The sequence below is a fragment of the Balearica regulorum genome, chromosome 9, assembly GCF_011004875.1.
Source record: "Balearica regulorum gibbericeps isolate bBalReg1 chromosome 9, bBalReg1.pri, whole genome shotgun sequence".
Classification (NCBI taxonomy): Eukaryota; Metazoa; Chordata; class Aves; order Gruiformes; family Gruidae; genus Balearica; species Balearica regulorum.
This window is the reverse complement of record NC_046192.1, coordinates 17,788,847-17,815,075: the sequence shown is the minus strand read 5'-3', so window position 1 is coordinate 17,815,075 and position 26,229 is coordinate 17,788,847. Positions and strand designations below refer to the sequence as shown.

General features: G+C 38.1%; 1 protein-coding gene across 6 annotated transcripts in view; it reads right to left on the bottom strand.

Annotated features, from left to right (window-relative positions):
- Positions 1 to 26,229, bottom strand: part of ARMC9 (armadillo repeat containing 9) — a 69,369-nt gene that overhangs the window by 28,283 nt on the left and 14,857 nt on the right. For 5 of the 6 annotated variants that reach the window (XM_075761317.1, XM_075761320.1, XM_075761316.1 and 2 more), the window contains 10 exons: positions 25,289 to 25,387; positions 17,603 to 17,638; positions 10,358 to 10,392; positions 9,040 to 9,151; positions 7,998 to 8,090; positions 6,632 to 6,722; positions 5,619 to 5,742; positions 3,548 to 3,687; positions 2,648 to 2,724; positions 599 to 673 (listed from right to left, as the gene is read on the bottom strand). In XM_075761317.1, the coding sequence (XP_075617432.1) occupies positions 599 to 673; positions 2,648 to 2,724; positions 3,548 to 3,687; positions 5,619 to 5,742; positions 6,632 to 6,722; positions 7,998 to 8,090; positions 9,040 to 9,151; positions 10,358 to 10,392; positions 17,603 to 17,638; positions 25,289 to 25,387 (882 nt within the window). The remainder of the gene's footprint in view (positions 1 to 598; positions 674 to 2,647; positions 2,725 to 3,547; positions 3,688 to 5,618; positions 5,743 to 6,631; positions 6,723 to 7,997; positions 8,091 to 9,039; positions 9,152 to 10,357; positions 10,393 to 17,602; positions 17,639 to 25,288; positions 25,388 to 26,229) is intronic. The other variant, XM_075761319.1, reaches the window with a different exon arrangement.

Below are 26,229 nucleotides of genomic sequence, written 5' to 3'. Positions count from 1 at the left end.
ACAGTTATGTCTGCATAATTCTCTAGGTTAGTTCTTAAGATACAAAGATACACTGCTATTCCAGCAACAGCTTCCTCAAATCCAGAAGTTAAAGCATGTTCATTGCCATTAGAGTAACTATCACAGGAGATCAACTCCTAGTTCTGCTAAAACCTTCCTGCTGCTGCCTTCCACAGCTAACCATGTCTACACCAGGCAGAAACAAAAACAGCAAGACTAACTCATCCTCTTAGTGGCTATTCACTGGTGCTGAATGAGTTAAATAAGGGGAAGAAGTAGCAGGTCAGATGAAAGCAGCTCCCGGGCCACATCCAGTCTACAAAATGCTAGAAGGACAACATTATTCTAAAACAGCACCTTCACACTGCTGGGGCTTCACTTCTGGAAAAAAGACCAGCAAATATGGCAAAAGTGTTTGAGACATACATTCATATCTGCTAGAATATCAAAGGTGAGGGGCCTCTTGTGGATTCCCTTCTCAAAATGCTATGGCTCCTACTTCATAACCCTGCTGCACACCACTCAACAGGTACCTGGGTGCATGCCTTTTTTGGGCATACGCATTAATCTTTGTGCTATGAAAAGCAGCACTTCTTACCATTGCTCTGGCTTCTTCTCGGACAGAAGGGATGGCAAGAATGCTATACAGTGCTCCATTCACGTATGGTTGTATCTAAGAGGAAGAAATAGTCATACCACTAAGAAAAACTCTTATGTTCACCCCAGTCAACTATAAGCAAAATTTAAGAGTGAAGGTGCAGAACAACTATGTTTAGAGAGTTTAACCAGGCTAGCCCGCACTTGCAAAAATTCCCACTTGGAAAGCAGTGAACTTTTAGGATGCAAATACACTGTCATATGGTTGATCTAAATCAGTACTGCTGCATGCAGATTTTCCCCCCCACCCCTTCTGAAAATGTATTCTGGCAAATTGACCTAGCCCTATTAAAAAAAAAAAAAAAAGTTAGTTTCTAACAAACACTAGGGGCAGTACAAAAAATAGGACAAAGAACAGGGACAAGACTGGGTCAGCATGAGCTCAAGACAGGCTTCAAGCATCATAGCCTTAGGCAGGATGAGAAGAGCTGTAGCAGCTTCAAACATCCTCTTACTTTGCTGCCTGTTACTGTCCCTCAGCAGAGGAAAAAAACCAAAACAGCCAGCATGAAAGCTCTGTATTATGGTCAGTGAAAGCCACCAGATCTGTCAAACTACTTTTATCAGCACATATGTGACCCTTTCTATTGGCCAGTTACTGTTGGAGTACTAAGATTTCCAGTCATCCTCTGTCTATACCCTTGGAAAAATGAACAATGAGCTAGGCTGGGAGCAGGGGAAGCAAGGAAAGATAAGGGACTGAGATTTGCACAAGGACTCCAGAGCTTCTCAAAGCTCTCCTGGCACTTGAGAGCATTACTTTCTACCTTCGATTTCAATAACAAAACTTCTATCAGCTGCACTGGTGCAAACTAGGTTGTAAGAATACCCTCAGAGAAATTTCAAGGCCATTGTAAGGCACAGACTTCAACAGTATGATAGCATTTTCTAAATACTTCAGCCTAGGGACTGGGATGTTATTTTGTATTAGCATGTATTGTATTAACTCTCATCATTGATAAAAACAAAGCTAGTGAAACGGTACAATAAAGGTGTGCCAAATGTCATCTTAATCAAAACAGTGCTAGTAAAGAACTAATCTACATCTTCTAATGAATTATAAAACACAGAGTAAACACTTCAAATTTATTCCCTATTTTCAGTTTAAGCAATAAACAAAAAACTGATGATACAATCATTGTATATAAACATGAGACACATGAGTTTATATTTCGTTGCACACCTTGTACAATCAAGGAATCAATCTGGAATATCCTGGTAAAAATTGTGCCTCCCTATGATTTCAAATTTCATACAATATTTGCCCGCATTTTCTCCTGCCTTGAATTTTACTCCATGGTTAAAGAAGTGACCCTCTGCAGAGAGAGCTGAAGCAATGCTTTATATAGCAGAGAGCAGATATCAGTGATGTGTTGAAAAACACTAGGTAGAAATAACTCATAATTGTGACCATTTTCCTCTGAGGTAGTTTAATTTAGCATCTAAGATGCAAGTGAGTCTGGGAGCAGAAACTTGAACCACAAAAGAGTTAAGTGGCAGGTTAAATGAAGTGGTAGACAAAAAGATATTAGGGCCTGAATGTCACTGGTATAGTGCTTTCTTATAACATTCCTTAAAACTATTAGCAAATATGCTTCTTTGCATCTGATGTTTTGCATACTGGCTTGCACCACACATTGTTCATATAACAAACTAGTTAAGCTTGAGATGATTTGGTGTGAGACAACATTTAAACAGCATCAGAAACTGCAATCAAGAAGGCACATGGATTGCATGATAACTATGCATTTAAAAGACTTTCTTTCTTAGCTGCCAACATTTGTTAAAGGAAGAAATAATTATGTCTAGAAAAACAAGTGCCAATGAAAAAAATTACATAATTGTGAATTTTAGGAAAATTTCACGCAACTTAATTACACGAGGGAAACAAAACCAATTTGCTTTTTTCCATTTCTTCCTTTCTTGCTTTTTTTAATCTTTAATTTTTCTTTCCACCTTTTCCTTTACCCAAAGTTTGCTGTACAAATACCTCGTGATTCTCATGGCCAAGAAGATCGGAGAGAACTTTGAGCACATGGTTTGCGATCCTTGCACACATTTTCTTCCCTGCGAAGGGAGAAAACATAGGTATGCTTGAAAAAAATATAATAGATCAGAGCAAGCTGCTTACTTCTTAAAATCAGTACTAAACATAATTTACATAGAGCAATACTGTTCCTTATCCCCACCAAATGCTGCCCAGCATGACTGAGCTGAAATCCATGGAGCTACTCTGGATTTATACAGTTGTAATCTTGGACAGGATGCAAGACAAAGGGATTTTAAATAGTTTAACAAAGACATTATATTGCTTATGGCAAGCAGTCGATTTTTCACCCTTACCTTATTTTCCTTTTTAAAAGGAAACTGACTTTAAGCTTCTTTTAAGTCTCTAGGACATAGACAGGACCTTAGTTCCTTGGGGGGTGTGGGGGGAATATCTGTGTTGTAGAAGCAAAGCACGCAAGTATTTCACTCCACAAGATGAAGGTTAAGCTTCTTGCCATTACTGATCAACTCAGTTCTGACTTGTTTTATACAAGCAAATCTCTTACACAAGTAAAAAGTGTACTCTGAAAAGTGGGCCTGGAACACAGGAATGGCAGTCCTCACATACAGATATGAAAAAAGAATCAAATCTTAGAGGGTTCCGTTGACTAACTGTTTTAATTCTTTAGATTTTGATCAAGCTAACCTCCATAGTTCAGGACTCTTGGGAAAGAGATCTGCCTAAAAGCATTGGTTATAGCACTCAAATATCTCTGGTTATGTGAGTCCTTGCTACTAATTATAGTCACTCTAAAGGATCCAGGTACATCAGAAAAAAAGGATTTACAATCTTCGCTATCCACTTCTTGGAATGAGGCTGTAATTCAAAAATGTAAGACACCTGCACTCCGCAGACAAAGATTCATGAGCAAGGCAACAGAATACTCCAGCGTGTAATCAGACAGGCAATCCGTATCAGTTAGAACATCAACCAGCCAGAAAATGAGCCCATCTTTGATCATTGCCGACTGCAGCGCACGCCTAGGATTAAAAAACAAAAAAGCCCACAAAAGTCAGACCACATCATAAATAGCTTTCAAATACATTTGTAGCTAATATAAAACTCTACTTCATCTACCTGCTGTACACTAGCCTGCCAACAGAAAATCCCCAAACTACCCATTTGGGCAGACTCAGTTAAACTAAGGAATTAACAAAGCCAGAAGAAATTGAAGATGCAGATTCCCATAAGGTTAGAGGACTAAAATGTTGTTGGGTGGGTTGGTTTTTTTGTGTGTTTTGTGTGGTGGGGTTTGTTTGTTTGTTTTGTTTTTTAACCTGCAAATTACTAAGGTAAGTTTCTTCATTGTTTTCTAAGGCTTCTAACTCCACCTTAAAATTGCATTTTCAATTGTCTGAAAATTGGTAGAAAAAGCCAGCTACATACAACAGACCCATAAAACAAGTTAATTACTACTTCTGCCACAGGTAGCCATAGCAGTACAGCACTTTTGTACTGTTGATTTGACAAATGAAATTTTTTGTTTAAATCTATTTGCTCTTTTCTCTAGAGATTCTTAAATCATGTATTCTTTCAACTCAATCTGTAGTTGCCCTCGAAGAGTAAACCAAATAAATGCCACGTGGTCAACTGATCTCCTACAACAGGAATTCCTCGCTTTATAATACAAAAAGGTAGTACATACTGGTAGAAAGATCTTACTGAAGAACACCATTTTTAATCACATTATTTCCAATGGGCAGTAAGTCTATATTACAAAGATCAAAGCAGGTATTTTCCTGGTCTGAGTACTGGGGATTTGGATTACTCCTGAAAGCTCGTACACTTTCAGTCCTGGATCTTGCAGTAAGTCTATGGCACAGACTAAGAAAACAAGGGTCCATCTGAACACACATTAAAAAATTAATAGAGTCCCTCATATCAAGTATCTAGAATTAACCTTCTATAAGATTAACTGCTATTTTTTACCAAAAAACAACCAACACACCTTTCAAATTTTCAGTAGGTTAGTGCCTAGCCCCAAAATTCAAACTAACTTGTCCAATCAACAACTGCTTTAATAGAAAAATAATTTTGTCTAAGATTGGTTTAGGATTTCAAGGAGTAGGATATGAAGATTTATTCTTTCATCTCAGATATGTATAAGGTATCACGATAGGAAGCTGTCCAGAATTTTACTCAAAGCACATTTACATGTGCTTCATCCAGACAAGTTCTAAATGAGGCTAACTCAAAAGCAGCCCTCATTCTTCAACAAGCCCAAACAAACTCCCAACACTTGCAGTCTTAATTTAGACAAAACATGAATGAAAATAAGAGCTAAACACATCCCTCTGCCTCCTTATATTTAGTTAACTGTTCAGGGCTGAATATTCCTCCTGAGTACTGTGAAAACAGAGTTGCTCAATCACATTTATTTGATAAGTGAGAGTAACATCATGCCCTTTACTGCTTTTTCATGATAGTTCTTTCGTGGTGGGCATTTGAGTCTGACTGCTAATGCGAAAGTAAGAAACAAGACAGCCCATGCATAGACAGCTCCAGGAAAGAGGATTAACAGGATGAGGATGAAATCCCTGAAAAATGTTTGCAGAAAGGATAATGAAAACCTTATGCTTTGGAATGTAATGCAACTCTTTTTTCTATGTAGGATCTTCAGAACTTTCCACATTAAGATTTTCACTTTGCTCAATTAAGAAATACATAAAGCACAGAAGGCTATGGCAGATGTACATTTACTTGAGTCTTGACAGCTGGTAGGAAGTCAGGTTAATTCAGTCAGCAAAACTGAGTTCTCCTCCATAAGAAATGACACTGCTTTCATCAGTTAGCAGAGGTTCTGATGATTGTTATGGGAAAAATCAAGTGCTCTTCTTTCTTCCCTGAACAGAGCCTAACTAGCCTGCATTTCCTCTCCTGCTGTCACCACTGTGTGCTGTGCTTTCATCACCTGAGGCTGAATTTCTGCAGAGCCCCCAGAACATTCTCCCATGTAAGGGAATCCTTGTCTTCAGCTTTCAGTCTCTCCTCCAGCATTCGCAGCAATGTTGGGTTCTGAGAAAGGTAGACACGACCTGGTGCAAAAAAGCGATGAAAGAACAGATGCTGAGATATCAGCCTATGACAGAAAAGCTTCCTCTCCTTGGAAAAGTAAGCAGGATTGACCTCAGTTTCTTCTTGACAAGCCACAATCTTGTGCCAAGACCCAAACAAACCTGCACAAATGAGCTGTCTAGCAGCCCAGTTGCATTCAATCCAGCCACTCAGGGCATCAGAGGCCCCCACTTGCCAAGTTAGTACCACACAGAATCCACTATTCCTCTCTCAGTACATGCTTTCCGATCTATCACAGTTTTGTATACTCTAGGAAAAGAACAGAGATGTCCAAAGAGCTCAGGAACGTTAGGTACCCTACTGCTATTGACTTTAAATGGGATTTCAGTTCCTAGCAATAGTAGCTCCTTAAATAGCAGCAAACTAAGGGCTAATTTGGGACAGGCAGAGATACAAAGCTGCATATATACGCAACCAAACAGCAGTGATGCACAAAGACTTATTCAGGTGAGGACCAGGAAGATGCAAGAGCAGCTGCACTAACTACCACTGCACAGCCTGGTAGCAGGTCTGCTTACAGGACCATTAACTAATGGGGATTTTTTTTTTTTTTTTTTTTTTTAACCCTCAGAAGAGACTGAAGACTATTAAGGGCAGCACTTGGGTAAGTTCCCACACAGACCACAAATCATCAAAAGAAGTCAGAAACATTGAATATACTGTGTCAAAATGAAAAATTTCCAGATACTAAAAAACTGTTTTGAGTGCATTTAACAAAAGATAGTGAATCCCTAAAAAAAGGGTGCAAATAAGGCTCTAAATTTCCATGTGCAGTGACGTGCACTTGTGAAGTAACTATAAGCCAGCCGTATAGGAAAACGCTGTCTTTTTTTGCAACAAATCTCTTACCTTCTGCCAGTGAAGCAAAAGCATTGATGAGCCTTGCCATATACTGTCTGACTACCTCACTCTTAGAATGTAATAATTTGAGGACACTTCTCTGAAAAAGCAAGCAAACATGAATAAAAACTCAACAAAGCAGAAAAAAAACAGTCTTCTATAATGTTTTAAAAGCTTCATTAATTTTTCATAGCAAACAAACTTTGAATGCACATTGATATCTTAAACAATGTCAATAGGATTTAAAATTTCCTAGTTTCTTTTTTATTGGCAGAGGGCTGAGGGAGAGATGGAAAATGAACAAATAGGCACATTAGAGCTCCTCAGCTCAGTTTGTTAAAACACCATTAAGCTCCATGGTGTAGGGCAAGAATTATAATGAACCACAGTTGTCAGTTAAAGCTGTTATCTAAAATTAATATTTAGTCAGTGATAAAAAAAATAAATCTGTTAATTTTGTTGATGAACTTAAATGCAGTAATGTTACCTGAATAGGAATGCTTTTGTTTGAAAACTAAGGGTATAGGAAAGCAGATCGGTAACTTACTGAGTTACACCACATTGTAAACGATTTGTAATCTGTTTTGCTTCAGGCGTTACTTACACATAACCTTCCTCTCACAGAAATTTACAGGGGGAAAAACCAGATAATTGATTTGATAATCCTTTAACTTTTCTAGTGAAGTTGCAATGACAATGGGAGCCACAACATAACAAGTAGGCCCACTGCTTCGAACAACTGGGGAACTCAACTATACACAAAATTCATTATTACAAATGAAAAAAGTTGCACTTTTGTTAGCAATAGTGTTGGATTATCAGTGGCTGAAGCAACCTTTCAAAATCAACATGCCAGCAATTCCCCTTTCTAAAGAAAGGTAACAATCCATTCCAAAGTCACGGAAATACCGTTGAACATGTTATTACAAGTGCATAATCAGATATTCCATAGAGGTATTGAGACTGAAGTCCTAATTTAATTCTTATCCTATATCAGTGGAATAAATTGAAGGTATTAGCTAACAATACATGATCACTCAAAAAAGAGACATAGCATCTGATAAGCAAGAGCTAACTCTTAAGTAAGGGGCTCAGTAGGCTTCTGCTCAACTCACAGACGTCAAGCACCAAGAGAGGTAACAAACTTCCACTTGTAGATACAAGAACTGTATCTACACTGAGAGCTCTTGTAATGCAAAGCTTTGCCCATCACCTTTAAAGATTGGGACGCAGAAGTTAAATGTATCACGTGATTTTGGCACTACAACTTTTTTTTTTTCCCTTCCAGAGTGTCATAAATTTTTCTGATCAGCACTTTATAGAAACAAAAGAGCAATATCACATACAAGTTGGAGGAAAACTCTTTCCAGCTGACCTGACAGTTGCTGTGGCAGTCTAGGAGGTCATTACTGATGTAGGCTTGCAGGACAGTGTCTCTCTGCTCTCCAGGATATGATGTTGTCAAGCGCTAAAATAAACAACAACATAAATAAACCAGTCAAATAAATAAATGGTAAAGTGAACTGATGACCACTGAAGATTTTAAAGGTGCTGATACCCCATAGTTGAGAAACCTCTTCTCATGGGGAAAAGGAATTCAGCCTCAGTGATCTAAGGGAAAGAGATGAAATGATCTGACCTCAGCTCAGTGATCCACTGCAAAATTGTTATTTGGGAGCTGTCATCACTGTCCATACAGGAAGGACACAGCATTACTTCCCATGAAGTTAAAAAGCCTCTCTAATAGTTACAGACGTGGTGCTTTTCTAAAACATCTGAGAAAGAAAGAGTGCTGGGCTACAACAACCACTGGTCAGACCCAACGGATGGGGTTTTTTATGTGAAAATGGACACTGAAGCCTGATCAGAATTCCACTATTATCATCTTTCACGTCTGTCACTTTGAACTCATCAGCTTCCTTTTCAGCAGGAAAATGTAACTTCCTGTTGTCACCTGTAATTTTCCTGAAATATCGTTACATGATCCAAGTCAACCAAAATGTAGGCTCTTGTAGAATATCTTGATTATAAAGGAAAACTGGTGATTAGAGTCACGTATTTCTTTGATACGGCAATATTTATATAAATCTAAGCCAGGGCAACACATGGAAAAAAAGAACTGCCTAAACCAACAATTTCCTTGCAAACACATCAGAAATTACTTCCACCAAAGATCCCAAGAATTCCTATCTGGCTTTCCTCAGAGAGGGAGAGTACCACTACAAACACATATCTACTGCCTGGGCTTTCTTCGTCATCTCAAGACATTCAGCAAGCTTCACTGACAAAAAGAGAAGTTGCCTATAACGGTGAACTGATCACCAGAACAATCATCTCGCTCACAAGATAGACTTTAGCTCTGGACTCCTCCAGAAGGGACCTACTTCTTTTATTTCTGCAGAGGCTATCTCCCTTACCCAGCGCAGAGCCTGCAGTAAGAAAGCTTTGAGACGATCATTCCCTGTAATCAAATCTTTCTTCAGCTTCTCATAATCCAAAGAGGGTAACAATGGCACATCCTGCATCTTCCTACAATGCAAATGGGAAAGACATCAATCAGAACTCTCTCTTCTTATCCAGTGCAGATGATGTTACTGAGGTGAGAAGAGCCAAAACAGGAAGTCTGCTTCAGGAAAAGAACTTTCACATTTTTACATCTTTGTCACTTTTGTTACCATTACCATGTTAGAAAAACAGACTGTTTAAACCTGGACTTATTTTTTCACCATGCATGCCGTTCATTTACTGTCATAACTTGCAGACATTAAACTCTGACAAGTAGCCAGCTGATGATCTGAGCTTTTTAGTAGCACAAAACAGTACAGTAATGTCCTTCTTTGCCCTGCATGAACCACAAGGGCATAAGGGTAGCAGCTTGTGGCTTTTGCACAGGGTTATAAACAGACACAGTAACAACCTGCAGCTCTAATTTCACCTCTAAACCCTCATACACACAGAAACGTCTTCTCCAAGGCAAAAGTGGTAGGCTGAATGGATTTTTACAGGCTGGACTATGCTGGCTTAACATAAGACTTCATACAGTACCACTTTCCATGTACCAGAACTATCTTGCTATTTTGAGTTTTAATACTGTGGTAGAAGTTTCGCTTAACAAAATTGCTTCCAGTCAATGCTTTCATTTTAATATTTAAATATATTCCACTAAACAACTTTTACTCTTATCTTCCTATCCTACCACTTTTCAAAACAAGTTTTATATGTGTAATTGTCCTTTCAATTATCTTGCAAACAATAGAAGGACCAAAACAATGTCTCAAAAATTTAGTAAAACCTTCACGTCAGATATACCATCTCTATTCGATCGTATAAGCCAAAATTTATTAAGTCAGTCACAAAAAATAAACTTGAAGCACCTAAAAATCCATGTTATTGATTCCCCCTTTTCCTGGATTTGTGAGAAGCAAACCAGTTACAACAACAGTACTGTACTGTGCGGAAATGGTAAAAAACCCACAGTAACCAACTCACAGGTGTGGGTGGAGTGGCAGATTTATTGGATTAGCAACATCCTGCTGAAATTAGGATGTTACTGAACCTGCCCAACAGAAGAATGCAGAGTACAGAATATTTGCATACAACGTTCACCGAGATCAGAGGAAGCACACAGAGGATGAGTGATTCCAATTTGCAGACAGCTGGCAGTGCACTTCAGTTTACAAACCCCTCTCTCCTCTTCTCTACAAATGCAAGTAAAGCTCAGCAATAGATACTTACGCAGGGGCTAAAGATGCTCTTAACATTGTGGAAGCCTGGATCAGAAAAAGAAAGGAAAAAAGAAAATCACAACAGATTAGTCCAAATTTCAAACCAACAGTGTTACTAATGAGGTCCACAGTGAATTCTCTCACTGAGGTTCTGCAGTTCTTTTCTTATAAAGTCTATGTTGCAAAATAGAAACACAGCTGAAGAAAGAGAGAACTTCAGTGTTCATCTTTCTTTTCCATTAAAGTGTTTCACAGGTAAAAACCTCTTTTGTTATGACCTGGCTATGTTATCTTCACTGTCATACTCCAAAAATTATCTGCACTTGAAGCATTAAAAAACCCAAACAACCAAACAAAAGGATAAACGATGAGTAGAAACTACCATCCAAAGCCCACTGAGGAAGATAAGGAACTTGCTAAACCCATTTATTGACTTAAAAAAAAATTAATATCTTAAAGTTGCAATAATATTCCGCTGGAGACATACCATGTATTCCATACCCCCATATCTAACTATTAATAGGTAAAGAAAAGACTATGTATTCTAGCACGGGTAAAACCGATATAGAACAGCATGACATTTCTCAGTGGTTCTGCCTAGGACAAGCTCAATTTAAGCCTGGATATTTCCTCTCTGATGCAGTGTGACACAGACCATACGGGGCCACCACTGCACAAGTCAAAACTTCAAAATATCAACACCATATAAAAGTTGTCTGCTTCAGTAAAGAATTTTTTGCTACAGCCAATTGTAGGTGAGCCAAGAAGCACCAGTTCTGGCATAATAGTGCTTCATATCAGGCATTCTGATGTCAACTACATATCATATTCGCAGAATATTCAGTGTCACCTCTTTGTGCTGATCTCCCTACTCACTTTCTAAAAAAATCTCTCATTACTACTTACACCTTTAAAACCAGTCTTCTCTCCTAACCTAGCCTCTTTCAATGGGAGCTATATATTCAATGTCTATTGTCAGATTTAAAACTGAGGCATTTAGGGAACAAAAAGCATGAAATACCATAGAGAATATTGAATTACACCAGCTGACGTTCCCGAACACACTACCTCATGGGTATCCTTCCTACTACAAGAAACTGCTCTCAGATGTGAAAGAAGCTTATACACACACTGGAAAGCATTTTATGTTATGTTTAAGTCAATGAATGACTTGTACACAACAGACAATTAACAGGTCATACACTTCAAAATTAACCTGTCTTGACAGCAGTTCTCAAATCATAGTTTATTTTACACGATAGAAAAGTCTTTCAAAGTATCATATCTACCTAAACGGTTTTCCCTTCATTTATTTGTATTCATTTTCCTAACCATTTTTTGAAAAATATGAAAAGTTAACTTTCATTTAAACAAAAGTGTTTTCCCAGTCAAACACATCATCTTGTCCCTGAGTGTGCAATGAAATTACAAATCTTTTTTGTTGACTTCCTCAGCACCCTCCTGCATTAAAGGAAAAGGTGAAGAAATTGACTGTAATATGTTAAAGCAACAGAAATAACAAAGCCCTTGGAGATGAAAAGGTGAGACAAAGAACAATAGCGAGAGAAGAAATAGAGCAGGTCACTAAGACTAAACAGATGTATATAAAAGCTCTCCGCTTCTCAGCAAAGTCCTTTTTACACACCGCTTTTTTGCTGTCTTAGAAAAAAAAAAAGTGTGCTCCAACCAAAATCTAACTAAAAGATGTATAATTGATAAAGATATGTACATCACCCTTCCACACAAATAAAACTTTTTGGCAAGTATAAGATTTTTGCAAGCTTTTATAAAATCAAAACTACAGAAACTTCAATTCAAAAAAACACTGAATTTTTAAAAAATTGATCAAGCAGGACAAAATCCTATTAATTCCCACCTTACTTTTTAAGCCAGCAAAGCATTTAGTACTTTAGTCTACCTACACCAAAAAGGCACCACACAGCAAGGCAGACCCTATACTGGAGCTCTGAGGGCCAGACCACCAAGATGCAGTCCAGTACTCCCTTTTTTGATCAGACCCAAGTTTACCAGTCTAGAACCTGCACAGGAGGAAGGGAACACTCTCAGGCTTTTGGTGTTTCTGAGAAAGCAATAAGGATAGTTTGTATTACATCAAGTTCAATGAGGCAAAACAGAAATGCGGAAAATTTTCTCAGGGCTGGTTTGTCCTTCACTGCACCTTCATTTCTGAACCTGACTGACTATGGTCAGCACCACTGAAAGAATGCAGCCATGTTACAGGCAGAGATTTCTTTCTTCATCTACACGATTGCAATTAGTCATACGTAAGCTAATCTGTATGCTTCCAGTATGGCATACTGAGTAAGACATTGCCTTGTGTCTCAGGAGATACATTTCTAGTCCTGATTTGGCTACCAGCTGCAGACGGAATTTAAACATGTCACGTCATATATCTGGGTCCCAATTTTCTCATCTGGGGAGCAAGGATACAGGCATCAATCTCTTTAGCAAGCTGTTTATGAGACGTACCAATGAATGGCATTGTGCAAGAGCTACAAATTATTATTCTGCAATTAAACAATTGAACACTTGTGGCACAACCACCACAAACAGATTTAGTGTTTGATTATGACACAGAATAATTCTGCAAAATAAGTTAACAGCTGATATATTACAGTAAGAACTCTGGTACAAGTATTCTACTGGTTTGGAATTTATTTAGGCCTCTATTTTAAGTATTTTTATGAAAACAATAATTGCTGTGAAATATTACTAGAGAATTAAATTGCCTCATTGGGCATTTTCTGGCAGTTATGCAATCCAGCAGCTTTCCTGTGGCTTGCAGGGCTATGATTTCAGGGTCCACACTACTTCGGGTCAGACAGCTGAGGTGCCCTGAAAAGCACACAGCCACGCAGTGTGCCAAGGGAGAGCATCTTGCGCTCTCCATCTATAGGTAAATGGGTCTGAAGAGACTTCCAATCAGTTTAATTTTCAAACAAGTGATCCATATACTGAGTGCTGATCATTCAGTTTAACATCCAGGCTACCTCATGTCATAGGTTCTCGACTTGTCATCTTTTTATCCTCTTTTTTAAAGAGGAAAGACACGTGGCACCTCAGAGCCCCACTACCCTGCCAGCCTTTCCCTTCCTCATCCCACGGCCTCTTCAGCTCTCACTGCCAGACCGCTGTCAGTCTGGCTGGCACCACCTCTGCACCCCTTCCTTGGCTCCTTTCGCCGCCTCCTGCGGCAGCAGCATCAAGGGGTGCCTTCCCAGCTTGAGCTGATACCCCCGACAGGCCATAACCATTTGTACCAAGCCACACACCACATTTTTAATACTGTGGCAGATTTGACCAGCTGGAAACAGCAGTCTTGGCAATAGAAAGCACTGGGTTATGGACTCAGGTGGAAATTAAGCCTGGGGAATATGACCAATACTCTGCTGAAAATTTCATGGCTTCCTTCACAATAATGTTTCTAATTAAAAGAGCAAAATAGAGACCCATCCTAACATTTAATTTTAACTTTGCGTACTACTCCTATTCCTTAAGCAGAGTACTCTTTGCTTCACAAAGTGCCTTGCCCCACACAGGCTGGGAAGGGTAAATGCATGTTACAAATTCCCTAGCAGGCAGTTCACTAAAACAAATACACTTCACCTCAGCACCTCCTTTCGCATTCCACTAGGTAGTATTTGTTTGTTTGTTTTCGTTTCTCCTCTTTGGTACCTATTCAAGACTTCACAATCTCAGGATGTTTACCCAGTTAAATATTTTTACATAACCTAACCCCAAAAAGGTGTGTTAAGCTCTAGTTCTTGACTTGCACATTAGCTTTAACAAAAGGAAAACCACACCTACAAATCAGCTCTTGGGCTTAATTATATCAGCACCCTTACTTCATTTCAGACATACAATCTAGCCAGTGGAAAAAGGTCCGTACACAGCAGACCTAAAGCCAAGCTTCCACATGCATTACTTCTGGCAGGAGTGCCAGCTGAACCAGCTTACCCCTCTCAAAACATTGCTACCACAGAAAGCAAAGGCAAGAAATTCTTGGGAACAAAAACCTGCCCTACCACCAAATTAACAACAAAATTATCTTTAAGTTCCTTGCAAAACTTTAGCCATATGCTTTTAAAAATGGACTTCTATGTTGCAGATATATCTAAAAACATGAAGCCTTTAAAAATTATTTTTAGGAACAAAGGGATACATTTAACTGAGGAAAAGGTTAATATTGAAGTGTGGGAGTAGGCAAAACAGAGTCCACTTTGACCCTTTGGTTTTTTGATCCTTACAGATCTGTTGTTCTCTTTCCTGGTGTTCATACTCAAATCTAAATGCTGAACTCTGATATTTTGTCATTTCTGTGGCAATAGTGCAAAAACTGCAACTGTACTGTGTTTTTGAGAGAGAAAGTATTTGGATGCAGGAAAGTTGGGACTTATTTATAACAGCTGCTTTTAAATAATTGGACAAGAGGAAGTAAAACCATCAGCACTGCGGATTCATAGCCCTCAAAGCACTCTATAGTAAGTAAATTCTTAGTAGTCTTATAAGGTTAGTAGAAACATTATCTTCATCTTCAGGTGATGAATCCAAGGCCACAGGCTGAAAGGCAAACAGAGTTAAAGCACTGCCGACAGCTAACTTCTTCATTACACATCCAACATGTCAACCACCAGATGATGCCTCAATTGACCAAGTTTACATAGCTTCTCTTTACTACCAGTTTTCTTAGATTAAAAAGCATTTATTTGCTCAGCATCTTCTCCCAAGCTCTTTCCCCAGTCTTACCTTTCCTGAAACAGGTTAAATGCTAATTCAAGCTTTTGAGTAACAATATTCCTTAAATTGCCAGTCAATGAAAGAATGTGAAGAACATGGAGCACAGGTGACTCATCTGCAATACATGACTCCCAACATTCCCAGACTTAATCTTGAGCAAAATACCTTTCATGCAAAACCCATCTTGAGACAGAACCATTTGTCATAAGTGAAACACATGCCAAAACTAGGTATTTTAAGGAAAGTAAAAGAAATAAAACAGAAGAAAACAGCGCAAGCATAGTTCATTCTGGTAGGATCATGGGGTATGACTTATGTTTGTGTTGGTTCCTGCCAAAGCCAAACCAGGTGCCATATTAAGTCAAGTAATTCTGTCACGATGCAGATTAGCCACAGATGGCAGCCCTTCATTTCTGAACGAAGCGAGGCATGAATATGAACAGCATGGAATAAAACAAAGTTCAAAGGCAGGGGGGAAAAAGAAGTCAATATTTATAAGAGAAAACAGATGCATGTCATGTGCAAGCCAAAACCACAATTGATTTTATCAAATACTGTAGCCCTGTATTCAAGCCAACTCCACTTTGCTATTTGATGTATATATTCATAATATGCTGAAGGCTAAAGCTGAAAGCCAGATTCTGTCCTCAGTTACCACTCTGAAAATGTGCTATAAGAATTCAGTGTAAATTCCATGCAGATTCAGAATTAATAATGAAAGGTATGTGATGAATATGTGAAGAGTAAAACCAAATTTTGAGCAAATTTGTGGATATTATTAGCACTCACAAATTTATGTGGAGCTCATTTGCTATATACTAATGACAACAAGACCGCTACATGCGGCCTCTGATGCGTTAGGCTCCAAGCTTGTGTAACCTGGCAGGTCTACTGGGGCTATGTAAATTAATTTCATAAGAAGATCTGCAAATGTTTTTAATTAAATTTTTTTCTTACTTATACTAGAGATATGCTGTTACAAAAACTTCCCACTCGGCATATGAAATAGGTTCTCCAAGACATCTGAAGTGTACATAAAAAAAGTGACACTGTAATACTATGTGATAATGTAATGACAAGACGAAGTGTCAGAAAAAGTATAAAACACTATGTATGTACAGTGAGGGGAGGCTGAAAGCTATCTATGTATTCAAGAAATATTTCAGAATTACAGTCAGCTTCACCAAAATTTTCTAAACAACTCTACTGTAAGTTATTACATTCTACATTGTATAAAGTTAAATGTAACTAACTGCCCATATAAGGGCAAAACTTTTCTTTAACAAAGATAATTTTATTCATAATTTCCCATCTGTAATCAACTTTTCCTCAGTCTCAGAACAGACCACTATGAAAGGCAGCAAAATGCTAAATGTCAAGCAAAAGGTGTCCGTTATGACCATTCATATCATCAACAGGAACAGGTTGATTGAGACAGGTGATCTTTCAACACAAGTGAATGTGGATACTACTCTCCATATCAAGATTAAAAGAAGCACATAAGGAATAGTCCATTGCATTCAATAATTCTATGACTATTTCCCAAAACAAAATGTTGTTTTAAGCAGGAAGTTGAGTGCCCACAGGGGTTACTGTAATTCCAGGTGATGAATACGTTTGGGGAAAAAAAAAAAAAGTACAGTTTTGCTTGAAAGGTGAAATCTTGTTTTATACAAAGTGATTGAAATACAAATATGGATTATTTTCAAGTAGAATACTGACTGACATTTTTCAGACTTGGTGTCAATCACTTTTATGATTTGATCACAGACTGAGTTACTTAGAAAGTAGACTCATTTCCTCTCTTTGCAAAGAATGCACTGACTATGGGCAAAATTAGATACTTATGGTGTACTTGTAATACTGCCAGACTACAAACTTCCATCTGGGTTACAGAAGTCACAGGCAGTACACAGAATACTGTGTTGGTTTTTCAGTTTTCAAAGAAAGAGGATCATTTTAATTGTATGGAACAATCTGATAATCTTTACTATAGAAAGAAAGTTTCACTTTAGAGATTTAAAATACAAATATGTAAAATACGACACACCTCTAAAGAGCACAACTTTTTCTGTATTATCTTAAACAATAATATTCATCTGCTTACTCAAAGGTGTTGTGGGATCAGCTGGTGTTGGCACACTTCAGAGACATCATACGCTCTATACCCTGATGTTCGTGTGGAAGAAACAATTGCTTTCTGCATGTCACAAAGAAGCTGTGTTTAATGTAAAAGCTGTGAACAAAGCTGCTCTTTTGTTGACATGCTGTGTTATGTGTATTAAGAAGCCATAAGGTTACTCAGAGCTTCTATTCTGTTCTCCATGCAGAAATCCCAAGCCTTGAACATCTTTTGGCTCTTTATAAATCATACAGTTAATGTCATGACAAGTTAAAATGCATGGAAAATTGTTACGCATTGTGAAATGAAGAGAAATATAGACTGTGACAGACTGCAGCAGGCAATGCGAAAGGATATAAAGATATAGACACTTACATATCCGTCATCACAAGGGCTCATAGAGTAATATCCCTTTATGGGCAAACAGGCACACATTAAAATAAAGAAGATTAAAAAAACAAGTTAACAGAAATAAATCACAGAGAAATGCACAGTTCTAAAAAACCAACAAATCAAAAAAATAGCTAAAAATTAACAATTGGCTTTGAAAAGAAAAGTATAAGCATCTTCTCCAAATCCACGTACTTGTATGTTTTAAGACTGAAATCGGTGTCTCTCTCATGACATATTTACATTACAAGTTTTCCTTTCAACACCTGGCAAACATACCTAGTCTGCACATTATTCCATTATAACTGTCAGTTATAATAGCTACGTACCAAGCACCAACACATTTATGTGAACATATGACTTCCATTGTTCACTACACTGAAGCAGCTAAGAGAGAGATACCAATGAACTGATATGGTCTGATATTAATCAGACCTCAGCTTCTGAGAAAGCAGCTGCAAGTATTCTCCATACTTGCTTTGATTGCAGTTTCTCACCAGCACATAATGAAAGCTGAGAAAGACAATTTAAGGTGTTTCAGCAATGTTATCAATTCCTCATCCCAAAAGGCTCCAAGGACAAATTAAGAAAAAGTCTCTGGAAGGAAGCCTAAGATTTAGTTACTAAAATTAAAAAATGGTGATAATTCACGGTTTGAGTAGTTTAGTACAAATATGCCATGTTCTCTTTAATTAGACTAAAATATTTAACTCAGAACAGCTTTGTATCTAAAAAGAACAATCTTAATTCAAAATAAAAGTACATAGTTCAACACAGTGACATTAACACCAACATTAATTATTCTACTTCAAGTCTTTTTGTGCAAACATGCCAATACTTACTTTCGAGGACATATTTGTGTAGATGAATAAGCACATAAACACTGTATGTTTACGAACATTTAGCATGTTCCTCTTTAACAGACATATACAGCCTTATACAGAAGGTATAAGAAACTTGCCACTCTTCACTGTGAGTGGAAAATAAAGTTCCTTCTATTCTTTAACCAATTTTAAAAGTCTGACATTATTCTTTTTATGACCATCACACTCAGAATTCCCTGATGTGAACGAGTATTTTAACTTTCACAGTGCTATACACACATACAGACAGCTCCTGGCAAAGACGTTTTAAAATTAAATTTAATACAAAGGACAACATCAATAGAGAGACCAATAAAGTGAGCAAAAGAAACCTGGAGATAACCCATACCATGATGAGAGGACATTTCAACACACGCATGACCTGAGCCAGTGAAAACACATGTAGGCATCAAGAAAAAGATGACATTAAAGGAAAGTTTTAACATTAAAGGAAACCACAAAAGTTTGGACCAGACAACCTTTCAAGGTCCCTTCCAACCTGGGCTATTCTACAATTTGAGGACAACAACAGGAAAAGTTTGTGGAAACCCCTACGGATGGCAACACCTTACCTTTAGGGATGAGGAATTTATGCAAACAAAAACCTTGCCTAAGTTACTGCAGGTAGTTGTATCACCTGCAGCAACTTGTGAAAAAGGCATCATATACCCTATCAGCAGAAAAAACCCACTTCTCTTTGCTTACATAAAGAGGTAGGTTTTTTTCTTCTTTACCATGTATAAATGGTAACATATAAGAATCATCCCATGGACAGAGATGGAAAAGACTGATACATTTTATCCTAAGAAAAGCTTGCTTAGGGGAGATGCTGTTTGCTGTAATGTGCGTATTATTTTTAAATGAAAGAGTGTATATCCACATTATGCTTGGTGAATCCACTCTGAATGGTTCAGAATAATAAAAACAAACAAAACTTCTGGTACCCTATCTCCTAGATTTCATGTGGTATCCTGGTGCAGAAAACTCACAAGTAAGAAATAGAATACCTGCCACCAACTATTACAGCTTGATGGCATGTTCATATTTGCAGTAAAAAGCACGTTTGAGGAAAAAAGCACAGAGCACAAGAATAAAGAGTAGCCCATGCTAGTTTTTATAGCTATCCCAGAAAATTAAAAAAATTCCTCTTTGTTTACAGTTTGTAAATGACACAGAAGAGCTGGTGCTTTTGTACAGTGACAGAACTAAAAAAAAAATTAAAAAAAATAATTTTTTCCACAGTTTCAAGAGTTGTGCCAAAAGAGACCTAAAACTTGCAAGGGACATTAATTCACCTAATTGTAGCTACAGGTAAATATAATCAAACTGAATAGCAGTAAGAACGTAACAGGCATTTATTCTATTCTATGACACAGGAGCAATATATAAACACAACTATACAGCTTTCTAGTCACAGAAAGATTCTCCTGTAGTTAACACGCATCTTGACTATTGACAGAAACTGTGCATCTGAAAAAGCAGTTCCTGTTTTCCCTTTTATCCAAAGTTTAGAGAATCTTACTATGTTATCCCTAATCCAAGAAATTCCAGGAAGGTATACATCTTACTTGAATCAGAAAAATCTATTTGCAGGTTTAAAACTTGAGAATATGCTACTTTTGATGGGGAGTGAATGTACAACGCTTCTCTGATAAAGAACCAGAATCCTCTTGGCTTCATGACGTGTATTAAACAGAAAATTGCAGGCATCAAAAAAAACTACAATCCACGCTTCTTACCCACCAGACAAATCACTATTAGAAAGGAAAAAAAAAAGAAAAAAAAAGTAAAGCTTAAGTTATCTGAAGAATATTAAAGATGTAAGGGACAACAATAGATTACTGATTTGAAACTATTCTTTTCCAACTTACCCACCATTACCCACATCAGTTCCCTGTCCAAATCAACATTAGAAAGCCAGGAATCTGACTAAATCTTCAAATGAATGTTTCCTCAACTTGTCAGACCTAGCGCTCTGTCCTCCTCCTCTTAAATCCAGACCTTTTGCTTTGACAATTCTCTCAGGTTTATCTCTCAGTTCAGGGCCATACATATCAAATGACATGAGGGAAGATGGCACCAACATTCAACTGCAGCTAGGAACAAAGCTTTATGGTAAACAGGGCTTTAGAGAAGCCTTGGAAACATCTCTCAACTGTAACACAGTAGTGTGGCCTCTCGCCCGTTACATGCAGCAGATGCATCCTGTTAATGGATGGTAGATCAGGCTCACAAGCTGACCCAGGAGGTCACAGAGCTGGCAAGAGGCATGAAGTTGCTCTGTGAAAGAATGAGAGCCAAGCCAGCTTACCAGAGAGCACAAAGCAACAGCCAGCACCAGCAGCCCTTGTTAAGTAAGATTTCGTGGGTATGATTACACCAGGAAAGTCTTTTGGTTAAGAGACGTCATTGCCTCAGGCTTAAAGCCAGTTTGGTAAGAAAGACTTGTTCAGGGTTTTGTCCTCCAGATACGAATTTCTTCCAGTATGAAAGGACGGGCCTTCAGCCACAGGGGGTAGGGGGGCAAACCAGGAAACTGATGTTTGTGCAATAACAGCACATATTAGTAAGTGATACATGCTACCTTTATTGTAATTTCAAAGCCTGAGACCTCAAGGCTTTATATTACACAATACTACTTTCCTGACATTAAAAATTGAGCACAGAGTACAATGCGCTGGGAACAAAATCAAATTTGTAGACAAATAATGCTACCAAGGATATAATCCAAGGCATACTCTTTAATTTCCTTGGGCAACACTTCATTTTGGTTACAGCACTGGTACACTCCTCATTCCCAGTATAACTTAAAACTACCAGTGTAGTGTAGCTGATTTAACAAAATACGTTGTAGTATACATCTCAGAAAATGATGCAGCTTTAGAATTTTCTGCTCTCAGAGCCTGCTCCCAAACCTGGATTGTCCCCTGAGTTGTGCCTGTATAGCTGTGAACTCAAGCACCTCCTCTTTTCAAACGATGTAATGCACATCTACTTCATCCCTAAGTAAGAGTGGTAGAAATTTAAAGCCGCATATCAGTACAACAAAAAAGTAATTTCCTTGCTAATGATTTTATTTTCTGCTCATCTATTTAGAGATACTGATCTGCCAAAACTTATTTACTTAAGGGTCTAGTCCTGACACAGATGATGTCAGTGAGATAGGGTCAAATCCTGAAGACTCAAGGCAAAGTGTAGAAAAAAAACCTTAACCACCTTATTTAATGTCTGCCAAAACTCTTTAGATTTTTTTTTTTTTTTTTTTTTTTTACTTAAAATGTCTCACTTATCTTGCCTATACAGTAACCTAATGGTAAGGATGAGCAAAGAAACTGCCCCTCTGCTAGTCTCTTCCCTCTGCAATTCTACAGGTGACTGCCCCTTACAGCAGAAGGGGTTTTCTGAAATGGAGTAGCTGGAAAGACCATACTTGAGCATATTTAATTAGTTATGAGCAAAAAGTGAAAGCACTGTCCAACACAAATCCAGCACAGATGCTGCAAACTCATGCTACTACGTAGTCTGGGTCATGATGCCTCCAGCTTTATTCCAAAACTTATGTGAAAACCTGAAACCACTTAAAGATAGAACAATAACATCTAAGTGTATAACAATGAGGTATTTGGAATCCTTCAAGTAACAGGATGCCTTAGTGGCCTAGTGGCAAACAGTCAGAATTTGGTTTTTAGTCCATCGCATCAACAGAGTCAGGGAGTGGTTAGAAGTATTTTGGGATGATGAGGAAGGAGTCTCATTTTTTCTTCTCAGAAGATGGGCTAGATATATTTTTTTCTTACTATACTAATTTGTGTTTCTGCATGTTTGCTGTTCATGTATAAAACCAGAACTCTCTACATGAGAAATAACCAAGAAAATGTGATCAATCAAGTGTGGACAAAAGAATAAGATGAGGAAACTTGGTTATGATGCAGTGAAGGTCTACAAGTGAAGGCTGTGATTAGCCCTCCAAAACTTGGCTAATGCCTCAGACAGCCTGAGTGTGTGGGTCTGCTTAAAGAAACAGGGTTAGATTTCAGCCACAGTAGTTAGTGTAACCTCACTGTTAAGGAGTGACCTAAACCAGCCAAGAAACCCTTGATCTAAACAGTCTCACTGCTATAGCTGTCCTGATTCTTCAGTAGAGATCTTTGCTGGCACAGCAACTAACTCAAATAGAGTGGGTAACGTAGCCATAAAGTTGCACAGAAATACTTACGCTAGTAAAGCCTAGTACAAAAATAGATACAACTGTGCCAGAAGAGCTCAGCTTTATTCAGCTTAACCTGGCTCATTTGGGACAGAAGGGAGGCAAAATTTTACTTCCAGGAGGGGAAAAAAAAAAAATCCACCACCACCAAATCTTCTTTCTCTGACCTATCTACATAGCTGGACACTGCTAAAGCAGCCATAGTGGCATAAGTATAGTGGCAAAGGCACTTCTGGAACAGAAATGCTTTTAGAGCCACTTTTAGAGAAGCAGGAGTAAATAAAAATGATGCATAAAATCAACAATCATTTCACAGCTGAGCATTTTTTAGTAGAAGTGAACAGAGGAAGCATGGCTGCAAGAGATTTTGAACGGTCACCTAATCTGTTCTGGAGGAGCAGCCAAGCATCAACTATTCCTGGTAAATGGTAACCGTTTGTCTACCTTGTTTGTAAAAACCTCCAGTGACAGAGATTCTGGCTGAAATACTGTGCTTATGCACTGCTGCTTACCCACTTCTTCAATGATCACTTATTGCTCTTAAAAGTCTTTTTTTTTTTTTCCACAGAGAAGGAAACAGATGCCTATACCTAGAGGCTAAACCGTACAAGGACAGACATTTATGCTAAAATAGCATATGTGATAGGGGTACAGAAAGACATATGCAGTCTAGCAATAATCCACCCAGCTTTCATCAGTGAAGACACAGCTTCAGCCACTTCGGCACTCTCTGCAAAGCAGATAAAGAAACAAATCAGCACCTTGCATAAGGATGACACTCTTTCCTCTGTCCCCTTCTCAAAACAGTTCAAGAGATCAGAGGATCAACTTACGATAGAAAGAAAAGAAATAAGAGTGGGCAAATGGAGCACCTTGAATGCACCAGAAAAAAAGAGAAGCCTTGATGCAAGCACAGAGCAGGAACAGACAGAAGAGGGCACGTGGCTGTACAGAATGGATGATCTCAGTACCAGGAGACACACACAACCCCAACATCAGATGGCAAAAATGCAGAAGACTACTGGGGTACATAAAGCATTATCTCTGAAAGCCATTGGCAGGGAAAGACCCCTGAAAATTGTTGGTTAGAAGATAGATGGGGGGACATTATAGGCTGGGAGATGACATAACCACGCACCATGGACATGGTATAAATCTGAGGAGAGAGGAGTTACAGGCAGCCCCTAATGTTGAGGTAGCAAACAGAGATCCTAGTTACTTCCCGAAACCCTGGGATATGCAGCCTGCAAGAGCTGCTAAGACTGCACCTCCTAAATACATGGCAAGTCAGATAAAGGGCTTCTGACCATTAACAGGGAAGTGAGGGCATTTAAAACAGCTTGAAGAGCAATGAGGAATAATATTTATCTCTGAAAAATATTAGCACATAAAAAAGGGAACATTTTTATTATCTCATCTTTTTGTAACAGATTTTCAAGGGGAACAAAATGTACCCATAGCATCATTGTTATTAAAAACTTTGGCTAGAGTAAGAAGCTAGAATCTTATTCTCTTCTGCTTTTCCTTTGACACTTCACAAAGCTCCCCTACTGCAAAGTGAAGTATACATGAATGTCTGCCATGGCAAAAATAATAAGCACAGTTCATGACTTCAGCTTGTCTTTGTAAAGCAGTGGCACACTATTTTAATATTAAAATATTTTAATGCAGTTTTAATGTTAATGCTTATTTGAAAAATTTGAACAAGCTAGGTATTAAAAAAGGTCGTATCACTGAACAGCTCTTACACTATCATTAAGTCATTTAAAATTTCACACCCCCAGGCACAGTTTCATAGACACTAGAAACTATCGTAAGCTGGTTCTGCTGCTGGGAAAAAAAAAAAGCTTCCTCTCCATTTAGGCAGAAGAGATTGAGCAGAATGTTAATGGACACAAGCAGCTAGGTATATACCACAGTCATCTGAAAAGGAACAAGAGGCTGGTGGAGTGGGAAGGAAAAAACCCTAGGCATCCCGAGCTGCTTAACAATAAGATCAAAGATCCTTAGATATGGGGTTAAAGCCCATCATGTAAATCAACAAGGTGGCTTAGGTGTATCATCTAACTGCCCATCTAACAACTAGCTCTTAGAAAAAAAAGGAAGTCCTCCCTCCTCTTTTCCCCATTTGTTCTCACAATCTTGTCTGATGCTTCTCCTTTAGCTGGCTAGGCCAATTCACTCTACGGTTATAAGAACATCACTACAACAGAAAGGAACAGAGCATGTGTCCAGAGCTGAGTAACACCACCACTCATTTTTAGCTAAATTAAATTGGCTACGATGTGCCATCAAACCACACTTAGGTTTTAGGATTTGGGTTGGGTTTTTTTTTTTTTAAACATTCAGTTAGCATTTTAACAGATACACAGATTACTGTTATCATAACAACAGAGTTAATCGTACGCAGCTATGACTGCGTAACTCTGTCATTGACCAGCATTTGAGATCAACAAAACCATATGTATTGCCCTATTCTTATATAAGATTGGATACTTTATGTTTTGCCCTTATTATCTCACATTTGTTGTTCAACATACAGCTTAAGTGGTATTGTCTTTTGACATAGTTTCTGTAAAAAACCCAAACATTAATACTTACAGTTCCAGGCCTTGTAAAGTCAATACTATGTGCTACACTTTGTCTCATCTGATTGCTAAACAAGCGAACACAAACACTTTGAAGATACTCTGGTGTGATCTAAAAAATAGGAAACATAAGGAGACAAGAGGATTATATAAAACTTACACTTTCTACCAGACAAGTGTTTCTGTACTAAAGGTTGTTTGTTTTTTTTTTTTTTAAGAGGGCAAGAAATCACACACCTGAGACTCATCAATACAAGTACAAGGTATAATACCGCAACTACAGTTCTGTTCAGAAATTAAGAAAACTGTAAACTCTCTTCATCTGGGAATAGTTACGCTATTCACAAGACTAATGCTAAATGCTTTCAGAGAGTCTAGAAGAAAAATGGCACTTGTCACACCTCTGTTTGCATACAGATATTCCTCAATCAAAAGGTAAGTTCTCCAGCAGTAAGTATGAAGAAGTTTTGTGCTTTAGACTCAGGCAATGATGTGCTGATGTGTTGTCTAGCTAAAGAGCAGAACTCACACAACTCTCTTGTACAGCACAGGGAATAAATATGAATTGTACAGGACTTTGTGTTTCAATGCAAAACATATCAGCGTGGTTACGTTTTTTATTTTGGGAAACCTACATCACAGCAGAACTGCCAAATTTCAGAACAGTTATTAGCTTCCCCAGAACAGAAGTGAGAGAACTGAGATTATAGAAAAGGGAACGGGGACACTTTTGATATTTTCAGACCTATAGAGAGACAACAAAACCCTTCAAATTCATAATGCTGTAACTTTAATGCAATTTTATTCGGTACCCAACTCCACTTTGGATTCAGAAATAACAGAAACCAAGATTCATAATGGAAGAGCACCCTCAGCTGGACACACTTGGGAAGGATCAAATGACTACCCAGCACAAGGCTTACAAGGGAAATGAAACAAGCAACTGCAACAAAA